Below are 12,279 nucleotides of genomic sequence, written 5' to 3'. Positions count from 1 at the left end.
TGTGATTGCTAATCTGTGGAATATATTAAGAAAAAGAAGTAAACTGTTATAAGCATAGAACATACCATAACTTAACACAATGACAACAAATTAAAGGATGGACATGAATTCAAGGAAATGGTGAAAAGTGGCAATTATGGAAATGTATGGATAGGCTACTTCAATCCAAGTTTTCCAAGTAGTGCCCCTCCTATAACTCTAAGGCCTCACAAAAGTAACTATTGGACTAGGGTAAAAACTAACCCCCCTTGTAAGGTGAGAGAACAAGTTTACAGTCAAGATCAGTCAATCATCCAAAACACCCCTTAATCCATGTTAGAATGCCCAAAACATTAAGTAAAAGCACATGATTGCAAAATGGCTAAAGTACTTGCCGAATAGTGACTCACCTTCCTTTAAAAGGAATGTTAGATGGTGTGAGGTGTCTGACTAGTGCAAATAGTGGAGGAATGTGCCATATCTCATATCCTAAGGATGTAGGGCTACTGGCTGGCTAGCTGTCAAAAGTGAGAGAATTTTTTTTTCTTCTATGGGGTTACACACTTTTTGGTGGGTAATAGTACCTATTCGTTGAGTTTATCCACTTTTGTTAAACGGATAGGTACTCCATGTACATTCTCATGATACAATCTTTCTTCTTCCCTAATAGGATGGTAAGACCAAGGGGTGATTTGAATGGTTGGATAAATTCTATCACCTTGATTTGTTTGTTTGCTTCTTTTTAGCACAATTTAAAGTCTAGACGATAAGAGATTATAATTATAAGGGTAGGTTGACTATTATATTGAATTTTAATATGGTGATGTGTCTCTTCTGGGTGGTAATTTTATAGGGGGTTCATCTTGGAGGACATCTCTAAATTTTTCAATTAAGGGCTTGAGTCTAATATATGTTTTTTGATATTTCTTCTTTCTCCTTGCTTTTTTGAGACAAAATGCACAATCCTATGTTTCTTACTAACCTTTTGAGTTATAGGGAAATTGATAAGGTATACTTAGGTTATCCTTATCTGCATATAATTTATGTTTTCTAGCTTTTTTGAAATTGTAGTATGTGGTCCCTGGGGTGGATTAAATATCGTGCTTATAGATCTAATTATATCCTAGGTTTTCAGCTTGTCTACCTATTTTCATGAATTGAAAGTCCTTTTAACATCTGTGGGTTTGGATATTGAAGCTAACGTTGGTTGCATGTGTCCCACTTTCGAATCTTTTTGCCATCAGCTAACACTTTTGTGTGTGTAGGGAGAATCTTCCATAGTCATTTGGCCATTAGGGCAAAGGTTTCTAGTATGAACAGAATTGATCAGGATGAGGGCCTCATTTCCATTTATTTTGTCCCTTATAAAGAATAGTTCCATAGGCTCAAATTTATGGAGGGGATTGCTACTTATGTACTATGGATCTTTTTGAGGCATTTCCATACAAGTTACAAACTATGTTTACCTTAGGTTCTTTTTCTTGGTTTCTAACATTTTAGGTCTTTGCTTCAGTTCTATTTTGGGGTGAATTTCTGGCAACATGGGGGCCTTCATATGTAAAAAATGGTGGTTTCTTATTGAAGTTTTGGTTATTCTTATTGTTGTTATTTTTATTTTTATTTGTTCTTGAAGTTTTGCTTTCTTCTGAAAGGTGGTTGGAGTTAGGAGGGCCTTAAATTATTGTTGTAGACTAGATATTTTTCCCTACTGGATGGATAGGGCAGGTCTTTAGAGTCTTCCATTGTCAAGACTGGGTTATTGGTTTTGTAAGACGTCAAATTCCAAGGAAGTCATAGAGCCATAGTATGAGCTATAGACCATCGAAAAATTGCCGTTGGAACTCCTTTGGGATGTTCTCCATTTTAATGACAATATTCTCATATAGCTCAATACACTCGTCACTGTTCCTAAGTTGCCCAATGTCTTTCATTAGTGAAACACAACATCTTTATCATTCTCCAACTGAACGTCTGAAATCTTTAGCTTGGGAATGACCTAAGTTATTGAGATGACTATATTTTCCTTATTATTATTTTTTGTTGTTGTTGTGGTTCATGGACACCCTGGTCATTGGGTGGCCGCTACGTCCACGGAAATATCTGGGCTGATCAACGCCGAAGGGAATTGAGCCCCGCGGCCAATAAATAGGCCTAACCCCAAGGGCTTTGGGGAGAATTGACCCTGTGACCTTTCGATTGGTGAGGCACTGATTTGACCAGTTGAGCTAACCCATGGGGCTACTATATTTTCCTTATTGAACAAGTTGATGACAGATTTTAAACAATAGAGATAATATATATACTTGTTATATAAAATTTAAAATACTTGTGTTGAAAGAAGATATTTTCGAATTAAGAAAGTCATGGGCATATCTAAGGTATTGGCCTGGAATTAAATAACAGCATCCTAAATTGTGAGCATTATTTTTTGAGCTTGAAAATAACATGCTTTTGTTTCTCCACAGACAACTTCTCCAGGAAAGTATGCATCAATTGTTCTTCCAAAAGATGAAGATATTGTTTGGCCATCTGCAGATGACAAGATTCCATTTTGGAGGAAAGAGTTTCCTACAAGTCGAGCAACTTCAAATGTCAGAGTTAATGCTAGACAGGATTCTGATATTATGCATATTGTACATGTTACAGCTGAAATGGCTCCCATAGCAAAGGTCGGTGGGTTAGGTGATGTTGTTACTGGTCTTGCAAGAGCTTGTCTAAATAGAGGACATAGAGTGGAAATAATGCTTCTTTTCTATGAATGCATTCAGAAGAATCAGATAAATGATTTGACTCTTTCAGACACATACTCATCATATTATAATGGAGATTGGGTATCTACTCGTGCATACCGTGGTCATGTTACTGGAATACCAGTGATACTTATTGAACCAGACAACCACTTTTTCAAGGGACACTGTGTCTATGGGGGTTCATATAATGAGCTAGAAGCTTATTTGTTTTTCAGCCGTGCCTGTCTTGAATTGATGCAGGTATTTTCAATTGCCTTCTTATTCATTGTTTGAGTAGCATGTCTTTCCAGCAATGTAGACAAAAGCAACCTCAGAATCTTGTCGAATAATTCAAATTTCTGACATATCAATGAAATTATGTAATGGAACAGGTGACTGCCACCCAGCCTGACATCATTCACGTTCATGAATGGCAGACTAGTGCATTATCTCTTCTTTATTGGGATATGTATCACAATCTTTCTGTTAAGGTTAAGGATGATTTATCTCTCCTTTTCATCAGGCACCTAAAATAGCCTAACATTTTGAAACTCTCTAACATATGCGACACACCAGATGATCAGCAGCCACCATTTATTTGGTTGACAATGGACATCTGTGCACTTATATACTAATTTTAAATATGCTGATCTTGCAGAAACCAAGGCTTATTTTGACAATACATAATATGGAGCATTATGGAGAATGCAGGTAAAGTTCTCTTCCTTGGTAGATACTTTTGATTACTTTTGTGATACTGATTTGTTTAGGAATGTTATATATATTATATACAACAAGAAGATAGCAGTGCTATGCCTAAACAAAAATTTAAAATGATGAGAAATCTGACATTACTTACATTTGTGAAGATATTATAATATTTTATGCATGGGCTTCATTTATTAATTCTGAGTGTGGGATATATAGGGTAAAGCTGGAGCTGTCTGTGTGCAGCCAAAGAAATTTTTTGTTCAACCTATGGCAATGCTGAATGCTTCTGATTTAGAGTTTTAGAGAACGAATTCCCATTTGATTTTGTATTTTCGCAAACCAAATTTAGAACCTGCACAGAACCATGGTTATTGTAAAATTGAATTATTTCATACCTTTTATTTGAAGAGATGTAGCTGATGAGACAGTCCATATGTTCCCAATTGACTTATTTAGACTGTATTTTAATTGTAATTCACAATTTGCACTTGATCTTTCTTCGATCTCATTGTAAATAATTCATAGGTGACTTGGTCAAATTTGATCAGTCAACTTTTATTGTATTTAATTAGAGACATGGTCATGTTACCCCTTATACTAGCAAGGGTACCTATACATATATTGCAGCATTTTTCATACCATTGTAACCCCAAGGTCACAGGTTAAAACCTTTTAACAGCCACGTGGGGCCCTGTATCAGGTATTCTATCCTTGTTGGGTCAGACCATGACTGGTACCTTTGAGTTCATCTTTGTTCCTTTTGTCCTGGATAGGATTGGAGGACTTTTGATAGGCTTAATTGAGGACTCATGGTTTTAAGAAAACCTTCCTTTGGTAGGTGTGATCACCAATGTAGGGGCAAGTCCAGCACATGTAGGGTGCACCTGTCTTTCCACATGGTTATGAGTCCATTGAGTTTGTAGGTGGCCTTGGCTTTGTAGTATCCCTTAGATTTTTCTCAGACATGGCAGTCTCACAATTAGCCACATTTCGCGCTTTGCAAGGTAGTTCACGTTTACCAATTCAATGTGGTTCCAAAAGTCAAAGTCAACTTGGTCTTAGATTGTAGAGCTTAATGAGAGAATGACATGCCACGTGGAATTTTTCCAATCAGCAATGGCATGCTCAAGTTATGATTGGTCAAAACTAGTCAACAGCTATTGTAGGGTTGCAAGTGGAAAAGCAGGTGGAGCGTTAGGTTGATTTGGACATGCATTACGTCCGAAGTGGTTTATAGAGTAGGAGGAACAAAACCCATGTGTCAGTTTTTGCACATCTTCAAGGACCTTAGAAGTCCATGTTTTTGGGCTGATTTAGATGAAATTGACCAAGTCGATGTGGTAATGCTATGGACATGTGGAGTTGGGAGGGCATACTATAGGTTAACACATGGCAAATAATGCCCAAATCATTGGAACTCTTGGCCAAGTATGCAAGGGCATTAGAGAACTAGAAAAAGGTGGTCAAGTTTGATTTACTATGCATGAAAAGTCAGGTCAAAGGTTGAGAAATCTGTTGGAAAGGTCAAAAAAGATATTGGAGTAGTCTTAGACCAAGAAGATAAGGTTGTGAACAAAATATAGCTGTTGCAATGTGAGTTTCCAAAGTGGGCAAGTCCCAAGGCAAGTTGAATTATGAAGGAGAATGTTGGAAGTCATCTAGTGGAACATTGGAGCACTAAAGGATCCTTTGTAATTGGAACATTGAGCTTTTTTGGGTTGCGTGAGGCAATTTTACCTCCCTTTTGTGGGAAAATGTCGTGCAAAAAATTTATTTTCATGCAAGTTGACTTAATCTCCAAGATGTGGATGATGAGTCATGATAGTATTTTTTTTTTTATGGGAGGAGGAAACAAGCAGTTAGCAAAGAGAATTCTAAATTGCTAGCTCCTCCTCCCATTTGAGGTTGTTGAGTGTAAGATCATTTGATGCCATATAATAAAGAAACAAGTTTGCAAATACTATTGTATTGAGTTGATTTTCATATCACACATAGAGAATTTAATTACCACTGGGTTTAGCTGCAAAACCCTAGATTTATCAATTATCAATATCCTAGACCATCAACCATTGACTAGGGCTTGTTTCCAAACCCTAGGACTCATGACTATTAACACTTAAGTCAACACATATATCTAGGAATCCATCAGTATATCATATCATATGTCAGGCAATGTTAGACATATACCGTCCTAGACCAAGCTAGGGTTTCAACCAATGGACACATGCCTAGGGTTTCATTCCTAGGACTCTAAATACATAACAAAGGTTTTTCTTATAGACCCAACCAAACCCTAAGGATCTAGGGTTTCATAGCAAAGCAAACCCTACTATTCCAAAAATTCAAAGGTTCGGTATCTCAGAGAAACATCATTCAACCCTAAAAAGTAAAGATTTTATGATCATACCAAAATCCCAAACAGGACACCATCAACAAAAAATTGAAATAGCATTTCATAATAACCCTAAGCAGGCTAGGGTTTCACACATTGTCAACATACCCTTAGGTTAGGGTTTTCCAGAGAACTAGTCCAAGGTTCTTTAAAGTCAATTAAGAATATGAGGGGGGGTAGATTTATCGAGAGATGAATCACCCTAAACAAGAATCTTTATGATTCAAGATAGCTAGACATAACGATGTTAGTAATGTAATGCAAACTTCAAAAATAAGATGATCATACTTTTAAGAGAATCTAGTAAGGTGTATAGTTTGAGACATACCTGGAGATGTTCTTTGGCAAACCTGATAAGGATTTCTTGAAGTGTTCTCTTTGTATTAAGCCATCATCTCTTATACCTGTAGTACATACTTACAAGCACAACATGTGATACCAAGGAATCCTATGATAAGTTGTTCATATTTTCAATCATTAGTAGGACCTTTTACTTGACATCCTAGTTTATTTGTAAACTCTAGAGAACAAGTATTAAGGTTCTAATATGAGGTTTTTCGTATGATATCTAGGGAGTACTATCCTTATTCAACCATTTAAGATAATAGAAATTTAAACACATACGTACCTTGAGAATTACATACCTCTGACTTTAAGTGTATCTTAGTACTTACTTGATTTTCCTTGGGCTGGTACCTTGTGCTTCAGACTTATCCAATCAGATCTTCAAGACTTCGGATGAGATGACACAACTTCATGCTTTGATTCTATTTGATAACTTATGACAAAGTTGTATTTATATACTTGTAGTGTCATCCCTGTCTTCGTCATCATAGAGATAGTAACCCAGTCCTTGTTGTAGATATAGCCCAAGCAATGACTATCCATCTTTAGTCCTGAGTTTTCTTTACTGTGATAACACCGATCCCTTGACTGTGGTGAATCCTTCACACTGTGATAGCACCGAATACTTCTTAAAAGGTCTTCACTGTAATGCTGAGTTTGTCTTTCACTGTAGGGACATTGAAACATCATTTTTGAGCTCTTGTAGAGATACCGAGACATCCTCTCTGTAGTTCGAACTCCTCACCGTGGTGCCACCGAAACTGTCCAAAGAAACAAGCCTTCACTGTTGTGATAGTGAATCCTTCTCATCCTGTAATATCCTAACTTGTTCTTCTCTGTTGGAGCACTGAAACTATCTCGCTGGAATTCGAACTTCTGTTGTATTTGTTACACAAATTTATCACTAGAGTTGATCCGAAACAAATATTTCATCTAGGCTGTGATAGATACTGAAACCTTCTCGTACCCTGTCCGAGTTCTTGTAATATCTTTTTTCTGATTTTTGGTCTGAACATCCTTACAAGAATAGCATCAAAACTTCCTTTTGAAGTTGGCACCGAATCCTTATTACTGTAATTACACCAAGATAGTGGTTGCACCGTGATTGTGGCATGGAAGCATTGAAACTGTGGTAGACTGACCCCAATTTGCATTTTCTAACCGTGAAAGTATGTCTTTCTGTTATATAAAACGAAGTTGTATCTTCACCAAAAATATTAAGTCTGTCATTACCGAGAATGTCATGAATCCATCTTGAAAAAAGAGATCCAAACTTGTTATATCATTGAAACTTTTACAAGCTCATTCTTTGGAATGATCCAACTTCTCTCTCTTTCATTCTAGGTGTCTTTAATATGCTCACTATAATCTTCAAACTACCCTTCCTCAAACTGCCTTTGACCATAGCCATAGCTCCGATACCATGTTGGAAAATCGATAGATATGGCAGTTAAATGATTTTCCTCTTAATGACATTAACTTGTGACGTTTTCATTATTAGTATTAGATTTCTTAATTATATTTTCTGGTCATCAAGATTAATGCCAAGCAACAAAAGAAGAGAACACCAGATATAGGCACGCTGCTAGGGCAAAACCACTCTCGAGGGGAAAACCCAGTCATAAATTCTTCCTTTAATAGATTCAAAAGATGAGACGACCATGACCCATACAATCTAGACTCAAGACTACCTCCATCCCTCATAGCATCGAGACACGAACGAACTGTGGAAGCAACACTGTAATAACATCAACTTGAAGTCACTGTACTAGTACAGAGATGAGGTTACTGTGGTAATGTGAGAGCATCGGACGAAGGTCACTATAATAACCCTTAATCCCGTGAGAGCATACCGAATTGGATGAGAAATCCTACTGCAACCAACTGAATCTACTTCTCCTAGATTGTAAATTAAGTTACAAACTTATTTCATATTTCTTCATGAAATATCGAAGCAAATTACTGAAGCAACCTACACCAAATTAAATATGATTATGAAACATAGAAACTGAGCAAGGAAAATAGAAAAACATAGGACAGTTATTGTTGGACAATAGTCCCCTGAAAAACCCAATGCAGGAAAACTGATGCAACAACTCTGAGAGTTTATTATTATTAAGCAGTAGCAAATTCTGAATACATCATTGAATACCTCAAAGGGTTATTCAGTTACAGAGAGAAATATTGACAGAAGCTTTGTGAGTTTTACCTCACACAATCATTGAGAAAAAGTCCCGGCTGATTCGACTGCTGGATGAAGTGCCCTTGGCAGGCACTGCGCTATCTCTGCGTTGCCTCTACGCTGTCCCAGCGTCAACCCTTTTGGGCACTGCATCACCTAGCTAGGGGTTCGATTAGTAGCCCAGAGTCCTTGCTCTCAGCCTCTCGATCTCACACTCCAGCTTCCGGTTTGCTGAAGCTGACCCTCTGCTTTGATTTTCGACTTTCTCTCTCTGCCTTTGCGTCACTTCTGTGTGGCCCTTCTGGCCTTGCGTCAGCCTTTGCGTCAAGGCTTCTGGATCACTTACTGCCTCTCTCTACTGATGTATCTCCGATTGAGATGTTGAAGTTTCTAAGTTTACTCAGTTAGAAACCCTCCATGCACTTTATCTTATTTATTCCTACTGACTTGTTATTTTTCCTTAACAAGTTATTTATAATGTAAATACTGAAAATAAACACTAGTGCATGCTCAACATATTACATATGAGCAACTAAAAGAAACAAGAACAAACCCATCGTATGACACCATTATTTTTGGACTAATGTCCCCGGAAAAAACCAATGCGGGAAAACCAGTGTAGCTATCTGAGGGTTTTCTTATTAAGCAATATCAAAGTACAATCTGGGTGCCGAAACTGGCCTACCCAACAGAGAATTTCCTTAGCAGTAATACCTCTCGGTTTCTGACAAATCTACTGGCTGAAACCCCGGATAATCCTTTCGGCAGCTACTCAGCACCAATTTGCCCCAGAAACCCCAGCATTTGCCCAATCTGGACTGCGTCAGCCTCTCCTAGCCCAGTGCTGGCACTGCGTCAGCCTATCTTGGCCTGCGTCAGCCCCAGGAGGCCCTACGTCAGCTCTCTGAGCCTCTGCGTCAGCTACGCTGGCCCCTCTGGTGCTCTGCGCAGCACTTAGCTGCCTCTGCGTGGCCCTGCGTGAGCACTGGCTGCTCCTGCGTCTCTCTCTGGCTGCTCTGCTGCTATCCCGACACTATCTCTGCCTCTCTGTCTCTCTGTACTCAATGCCCCTCAGTTGCTCTCCCGATCATTGATTCTATCTCTCTTAGCAAACCCCGCTCTAGAGAATAGAATGATTGATCACTCTGGTGTGTTCTCCAAGTGACCCTCAAGCCTCCTCTTATACTTTTCCTGTTGACATCTCAACGGCCGAGATTAAGTCCCTAATCAACGACTAAGATTAGATCTGGCTTGATCCATATCTTTTGGACCATTCTAACACAGATTCATATTAATATTTTATTTTCCCTAAGTTTAGACTTAGGGACTCCATTAAAAATATTAATTATTTTAATATCTCATAATCTGTTTAGAATCTGCCCAAACCCTTTCTGGGTATTGGAGATCTCATGTGCCCCAACCTCTCCACCAAATTTCATGGCTAGAGCACGTCCGATGCTACCCCAAATCAACACTCCCTCTTAGCGAGGACTATGCTCTAGCAATACTCCTCACTGAGTATTACTCTGATCATCCGGCATCGGTACCTGTGTTGATGATAGGCCTTCCTGCCCAATATCCTCTACACTGCTGCACCCTGTACTGCTGCCCATGGTTTTGCCACTGCCATTGCTGCATCTGTACGACAACTCCCTCTGCATCCGTGCTGCTGCTGGTCCTTTCTCCCAACATTGCATCTGCACTGCACCTCCTCTCATCATGTTGCATCGTGCTGCCCACTGTTGCACTGCAACTCAGTTACTGAGAAGTAAGTAACTGATCTCCCAATCTGACCTCCCTATTGGGCTAGAGACACCCACTGATGCTGAAGCTCCCTCTGCCGCTGACAAGTGCTCATTCTCTGACCTCTGCGCTGTTGCAAAAACTCCCTGTATCTCGCACCGTTGCACACCTCTCTGTGCCATCCTGCACTGGTGCAACACTCCTATGCCTCTCGCACTGCTACAACCTGCTAGCCTCGCGTTGTCTCGAGACTCCTGCACTGTAGCTTTCTTTGCTGCTCCATCCACATCTTTCACTACCCACTCAACCAGTCTTGCCACTCCTCGTCGGGGCTCCCGTAGCAAGGTCTAATCCAGGAGGCTGGGTACCTCGAGGATCCTGCCCCTCATCACCTATAGTCCATCTGACTACAACTCGATGTCTCCCTACTTCCGCTCAAGTGGTGCGTGTGCACTCATGGCACAATCATCGTTTGTCAAAACTTCCTTCTCTACCCGTGTTGGTGCTGCCTTAGTCTTGGAAGACTCTCCCTTACTCTTCTTCCTTGGACACTGGGTCGCATAGTGACCCAGCTCCCCACAGTGGAAGCACTTGATCTTCGAGAGATCTTTCTTCTTCCGCTTTTCCTGCTTTCCCTCAGATGCTAGGGCCACATCCTCCTCCTGCTTGACCTTGATCCCTTTGCTGCTGCTACCTGTCTTCGATTGCTGTCTGATCTCTTCCTGGCGAATAGCTACCCACATCTCGTCCCAAGGTGGGAGAGTCCCTCTGCGCAGGATACTCTAGACAAATACTTGCCAATCTTCTGAGACAGCAATCAGGGTTGTCCTCACCATAAGCGCCTGATCTGGTGTCGCTCCTATAGCGGTCAACTGGTCTCGGATCTCTTTCAATCCTCCGAGGAAGGTGTTAATCGATTGACCCTTCTTCATCTGATACGACCTCATTTGGTTCTCGAGCAGCATTCTTCTCTGCACAGAAGTATGCTGGTACAGCTTCTTGAGAGCCTCCCACATCTCAAATGCCGTTTCCTTCTCGGCTATATGTGGTACCACATGATCCTTGACCCCATCAAGGATAATGCACTTGGCCCTCGCCATCGCCTCTTCGTACCTGTCATTATCATTGGGGTCGACTGGGACAACTATTACCTTCAAGGCGAAGTTCTTGACACGATTCCTGTCAAGCACTGATAAGATTCTGGCCTTCCAGACTGCGAAGTTCGATGCTCCGTCCAGTCTATCTTAGTCTCTTACCCCGTGTAGTGCCATGATGCTCCTCTACTTCCCTCCTGGAAGTTCTTTGTTCGACTCCTCTGAGTCTCTACTTCCCGTCTGGAAGTTCTCTTCTGGACTCCCTTCGAGTCCTGATTTCCCTCCTGGAAATCCTTTTGCTGCTTGTCGAGATGCCCCCTACTCTGATCGACTTGTGCAGTTGCATTTTTGATTCGGGTTCCTCGGCTAGAAACCCTCGGTAACAACTCCTCTGTCCCTGCTCTGTCAGCTACTGTTCTGACTACAGTACCTCACTAGCTCCAGTCTACAATATTCTTGCAGTCTTCTAGACCCCAACAACTGCCTCTCTGTGAACTGCGTCAGCCCCTCTCTGCCTCACGCTAGCTCTGCGTCACCCCAGATGGGTCTGTGTCAGCCCTGGGATGCCCTGTGTCAGCCCTCTGGCCCTCTGCGTCAGCAACACTGGCCTTTCTAGGGCTCTGCGTAGCTCTCGGCTTCCTCTGCGTGGCCCTGGCTGGCTCTGCGTCACACTCCTTGGCTTCTGCGTTGCTAGAAACAACTTCTGTCACCTCGGGACAACTGTTTTCTGCTGCTATTGCTCCGCTTGGCTGATGTCTTTTAGTCCTCCTGTGATCTGCAATCACGCTTTGATACCATGTTGAAGTTTCTAAGTTTACTCAGTTAGAAACCCTCCATGCACTTTATCTGATTTATTCCTACCTACTTGTTATTTTTCCTTAACAAGTTATTTACAATGTAAATACAGAAAATAAACACTAGTGCATGCTCAAAATATTATAGATTAGCAACTAAAAGAAACAAGAACAAACACATCATATGACACCATTATTTTTGGATTAATGTCCCTGGAAAAACCCAATGCGGGAAAACCGGTGCAGCTATCCGAGGGTTTTCTTATTAAGCAATATCAGAGTACAATCTGGGTGCTGAAACTGGCCTATC

The 12,279-nt window shown here is 40.6% G+C and overlaps 1 protein-coding gene across 3 annotated transcripts in view; it reads left to right on the top strand.

Annotated features, from left to right (window-relative positions):
- LOC149168547 (uncharacterized) overlaps positions 1-12,279 on the top strand; it is a 560,609-nt gene that overhangs the window by 99,610 nt on the left and 448,720 nt on the right. For 2 of the 3 annotated variants that reach the window (XM_089428302.1, XM_089428301.1), the window contains exons 2-4: positions 2,445-2,969; positions 3,101-3,199; positions 3,367-3,419. In XM_089428302.1, coding sequence (XP_089284428.1) covers positions 2,604-2,969; positions 3,101-3,199; positions 3,367-3,419 — 518 coding nt within the window. In that variant the 5' untranslated portion in view covers positions 2,445-2,603. The remainder of the gene's footprint in view (positions 1-2,444; positions 2,970-3,100; positions 3,200-3,366; positions 3,420-12,279) is intronic. The other variant, XM_089428303.1, reaches the window with a different exon arrangement.

The sequence above is a fragment of the Pinus tabuliformis genome, chromosome 4_2 (assembly GCF_031772625.1).
Source record: "Pinus tabuliformis cultivar Carrire ecotype Pingquan chromosome 4_2, CPIR1, whole genome shotgun sequence".
NCBI lineage: Eukaryota > Viridiplantae > Streptophyta > Pinopsida > Pinales > Pinaceae > Pinus > Pinus tabuliformis.
Note: the sequence above shows the minus strand (reverse complement) of the source record. Positions and strands in the feature narration are given on the sequence as shown.